This window comes from Triticum dicoccoides, chromosome 2A (genome assembly GCF_002162155.2).
Source record: "Triticum dicoccoides isolate Atlit2015 ecotype Zavitan chromosome 2A, WEW_v2.0, whole genome shotgun sequence".
Classification (NCBI taxonomy): domain Eukaryota; kingdom Viridiplantae; phylum Streptophyta; class Magnoliopsida; order Poales; family Poaceae; genus Triticum; species Triticum dicoccoides.
In genome coordinates, this window is record NC_041382.1 from 401,887,786 (window position 1) to 401,891,897 (window position 4,112).

Genomic DNA, 4,112 nt, shown 5'->3' on the forward strand with positions numbered 1-4,112 from the left:
AGAGTTTTATACTTCACAGAGACCTGAACCTGAGTAAACTGATCATGCGCTCCGTGATTGATTCTGCTCTTTGTGTGCTGTGAGCCCTAGCCGAACGTAGAAGGGCTTTTGAGCCCATAGATTGTGGTACGTGGATAGAATGATAGTACGACTGTACGAGGTATGCTGCAAGGGAGGGGCGCGCGAGAGGTGATGCACGGTGGGTGCGTGAGCAGTGCCAAAAAATTCATAGGCAAAGGGAGATGACAGGGTGACTCGTTGGCGCATCGGACGGTCGCGGAGGCGGCTGATTATTTCCTCATGAGGAATAAAACCTTTGATTCTTCTTCCAAGTGAAAGTACATAGTACTCCCTCCGTAAACTAATATAAGAGCGTTTAAAATACTAAAGTAGTGATCTAAACGCTCTTATATTAGTTTACAGAGGGAGTACTACGTACTATGAGAACAATGGTGATTGATGGTACTATCTTAATTAATGCAAGAATCTTGAAGCACATACAGAAACACACGGTTTGACCTAAGTACGAGGACAAACAAGGAAGAGAGGAAGAAAAGCAATTAATGTACACGAGGGAGACGGAGCTAGGGAAGGAAGGAAGGAATCTATGCGATGGCGGCGCCCTTGCCGTTGTTGGCGCCGACGTGGACGTCAGCGTCTCCGATGTACCTGCGCCAGAACCAGTGGCCCTTCCAGACGAGCACCATCTCCTCGATGGGCACGTTCTTGGTCTCCGGCAGGAAGAGCGCGATGAAGACGGTCATGATGACCACCCAGCCGGCGAAGAAGTAGAAGAGGCCGAACTTCATGTGGCAGAGCATGGTGAGGAACGCCTGCGCGATGACGAAGGTGAAGAGCATGTTGACCGACACGTTGATGCTCTGCCCGGCGGGCCTGATCTCCAGCGGGAAGATCTCGCTGGGCACCAGCCACCCCAGGGGCCCCCAGGACCACGCGAACCCGGCCACGTAGAGGCAGATGAAGAGCACCACTGCCGCCGCGTACCCCTTGGGCATCTCCCCCACGCCGCTCGTCCCGAACTTGACCGCGATCAGGGTGCCCACCACCAGCTGGCTCACCAGCATCTGCGAGCCGCCCTGCAGGAACAGCTTCCGCCGCCCCAGCCGGTCCACGGTGAAGACGGACACCAGCGTGGCGAACACGTTCACCAGGCCCGTGATGACGGCCGACATGAGCGACGCGTCGCCCTTGAACCCCAGCGTCTCGAACAGCACCGGCGCGTAGAACATGATGACGTTGATGCCCGTCAGCTGCTGGAAGAAGGGGATCATGATCGCCATGGTCAGCTGCGGCCGGTACTTGCGCTGCAGGATGTTGCGCCACGGGTGCTGCACCAGCTTCGACTCCTCGCTCGCCACCACCAGGTCCGCGTACTCCTCGCTGATGTCCACGTCGCTGCCGCGGATGCGGTTCAGCATGCGCCGCGCCGCCTCCGGGTGCCCGCGCTCGATGAGCGAGTTGGGGGTGTCGGGGAGGAAGAGGGAGCCGAGGGTGATGATGCCTGCGGGGACGGCCGCCAGGGCCAGGCTGATGCGCCACCCGTACCCGGCCTTGATCTTGTTGGTGCCGTAGTTGATGAGCGCCGCCGCCAGGATGCCGATGGTGATCATCAGCTGGAACCCGATGTTGAGCATGCCCCGGAGACGCGCAGGCGCCATCTCCGACAGGTACACCGGCACAGACTGCATGCATAAAAAAACGTCCATTCCAATGTTAGACCAAACACAGATTTTCTTTCTTTTCTTTTATCATAATTTGAAAGCACAAACTAATAACATGACGCTTAATTAGATGTGCTTTAATAAAACTGTATTTACTAATCTTCACACTGTTTGTCTGCATTGCTTTCAGTAGGTTCTTCCTTGCTTCTTCCTCACATGACTATTGCTCTGAAAACGATGCCGTTGACCTAACGGAGTCAAAGTCTTTGGAGGACTAAATAAATAAAGCAATGGCCCGTGGAAAATTCCAACTTGCGTATCTCATTTCTCTGAACTGGCAATTTTATATCCTACTGTATGAATTATGTGACAAATCGTACTAGAAGGACATCCACGAATCTCTTTCCGTGGTTCCTACTTTGCTCATGATGCTCTTTTTTCGTACTGTACATATTTCTCTTGGAAGAGTAGTACGTAGATGCAAGGAAGGTTTAATCAGTTTCACATGCATCAACAGTTGTTTACGACAGACCCGTGAAGAAGGCTCGCTTGCTGCATGCACGTGAATCCTCGGATGAACCAACAGCTAGCCGGCCGGCCCAATGAATTGAACCAGTACCAGCACCAGCTGCTAAAATGAATACTATACTACCAGTATACTTTCAACAGCCCATCCTATCGCTGTTCAATGGAAGATTGAATATCTACGCGAGATCAATCAGGATACGTACGCAGTAGTAGAAATGCTAGTTTTAGTGTATTATATACATTTTTTTTAGGATAGTAGCTAAAAAGAGTCAAAATTAGCAGCTGGTACATATACAGCTTTGGCCATGGAAGCAAGTAATCTAATGAAGCGAAACAACAAAGCGGTCGTCAACATCTTGCAAGTAAACATCACCTACGCCCAGTTTGGACTTTGGGGAGCATCAAAGTGGGCCCTCTTTTCCCTCCCTTAAGGGTGAGATACTAATTAATTAACTAAATTTTATTATTTCCTAAATAAAATAGCCTACTGGCTTGGACTTTGCACATGCACGGTGGTTGTAACTTCCTATAGAGAATCTCGCTCTCTTTTGGAAACTCGTCCGGTGATGTATTTGATGGATACCTTGGACACGCATGATCATTGACAGAATCGTTCTTAATTGTAACAGAAGAATCAGCATATTTCTTTCTTGTCTCATTACATGGCTCGACATGGATGGATATGAGGATGACATGTACTTGTAGTATGTAGCTGTAAACTCATTTCATTTTGCCACCTACCCTGGCCACTGTCTACTAAATTCGTGTATATATGCTACTTTGTGGAGTAGTTTATCAACAAAATCATTACTGTAGAAATAATCAAGTGCGGCTATACTAGTTAGGTTATGTACCGACGATTGATCCAACTAAAAAAGAGTATCGTCGGCGATTGAACTTGGAGTACTACGTAGTATATACGCGTACATCACATGGGCTGCCTTGACGTTAATTACAACGAGGAAATAAGCCACAGATAATAGGAGTACAGTACAAATGAAGGAGCTAAGGGAGCGGAGTATTATAGGTACTAGTCATTACCTGATTGGCGAAGCCAACGCCGACACCGAGAAGGATGCGTCCGACGATGAGCATGGCGATATTCTCCGCCGCCCCGTTGAGCGCGGCGCCGATGAGGAAGGTGAGCCCTCCGGTGAACATGGACCACTTGCGGCCCACGACCCGTGTGACGGTGGCGGCGAAGAAGGAGGAGACGAGCGCCGCGAGGTAGAGGGAGGAGGTGAAGGTCTGGAGCAGCTGGTTGTCGTACTTGCAGTACTGGTTGGCGGAGCCCTTCATCTGCTTCTTGTTGTACACCTCCGGGAAGAACTTTTTCAGGAAAGGGTTCATGGACGTCACGCCCCCTGTACGTACGTACGTAGGAAATCAACACAGTCAGTAATTTTGCTTGTCGAATAGAGTAGAGGATGTGCATGCGTGATCCATGTACAGACCTGAGATACCGATGTCATATCCGAAGATGAGGCCGCCGGTGGCGGCGACGACGCAGGTGAAGAAGACGAAGAGGGTGAGCCTGCCAGGGTAGTCCTTGCCGCCGGACGTGTTCACGACGGCGCCGCCCGCCATGGTTGGTCGGTCGGCAAGAACTCAGAGCACTACAATGATTAAGCAGGCCCGAAGCTGATGATCAAGGAGGTATGGGGTGTGGTGAGAAGGCTGGGAGGCTCAAGCCCCTTATATAGAACTTTGTCTGGGTAATACTGGTAGCTAGCTAACAGCTAGATTGCGCTGTGTGTATGGTTGCAACTAGTAGTAGCATGCAAGCGGGTCAACGGCTGAGGTGGTGGTCAAAACTTGGACTAGATAGGTAGGAGATGGCTGCAAATATGAATGCCGAGTTGGAGGCATTATCTTAAACTCGCTGGCCGGCCGGCCGTCATG

At 50.7% G+C, this 4,112-nt stretch overlaps 1 protein-coding gene across 1 annotated transcript; it reads right to left on the reverse strand.

Annotated features, from left to right (window-relative positions):
* Positions 1–456: 456 nt before the first annotated feature.
* LOC119354696 (sugar transport protein MST3) lies at positions 457–3,897 on the reverse strand. The gene is made up of 3 exons (XM_037621440.1): positions 3,665–3,897; positions 3,252–3,574; positions 457–1,703 (listed from the first exon to the last, which is right to left on the reverse strand). Exons 1-3 carry the CDS (start codon positions 3,795–3,797, stop codon positions 606–608), a joined length of 1,554 nt encoding a protein of 517 aa, XP_037477337.1. The 5' UTR covers positions 3,798–3,897; the 3' UTR covers positions 457–605.
* Between the last annotated feature and the right edge of the window lie 215 nt (positions 3,898–4,112).

Bases quoted from the DNA above. Each gene is read 5' to 3' on its own strand.
- LOC119354696 (XM_037621440.1), bottom strand. From the start codon at position 3,797: ATGGCGGGCGGCGCCGTCGTGAACACGTCCGGCGGCAAGGACTACCCT. The intron at 3,575-3,664 runs GTCTGTACATGG...ACGTACGTACAG, and splicing joins ATATGACATCGGTATCTCAG to GGGGCGTGACGTCCATGAAC. The intron at 1,704-3,251 runs GTAATGACTAGT...TTATGCATGCAG, and splicing joins GCGTTGGCTTCGCCAATCAG to TCTGTGCCGGTGTACCTGTC.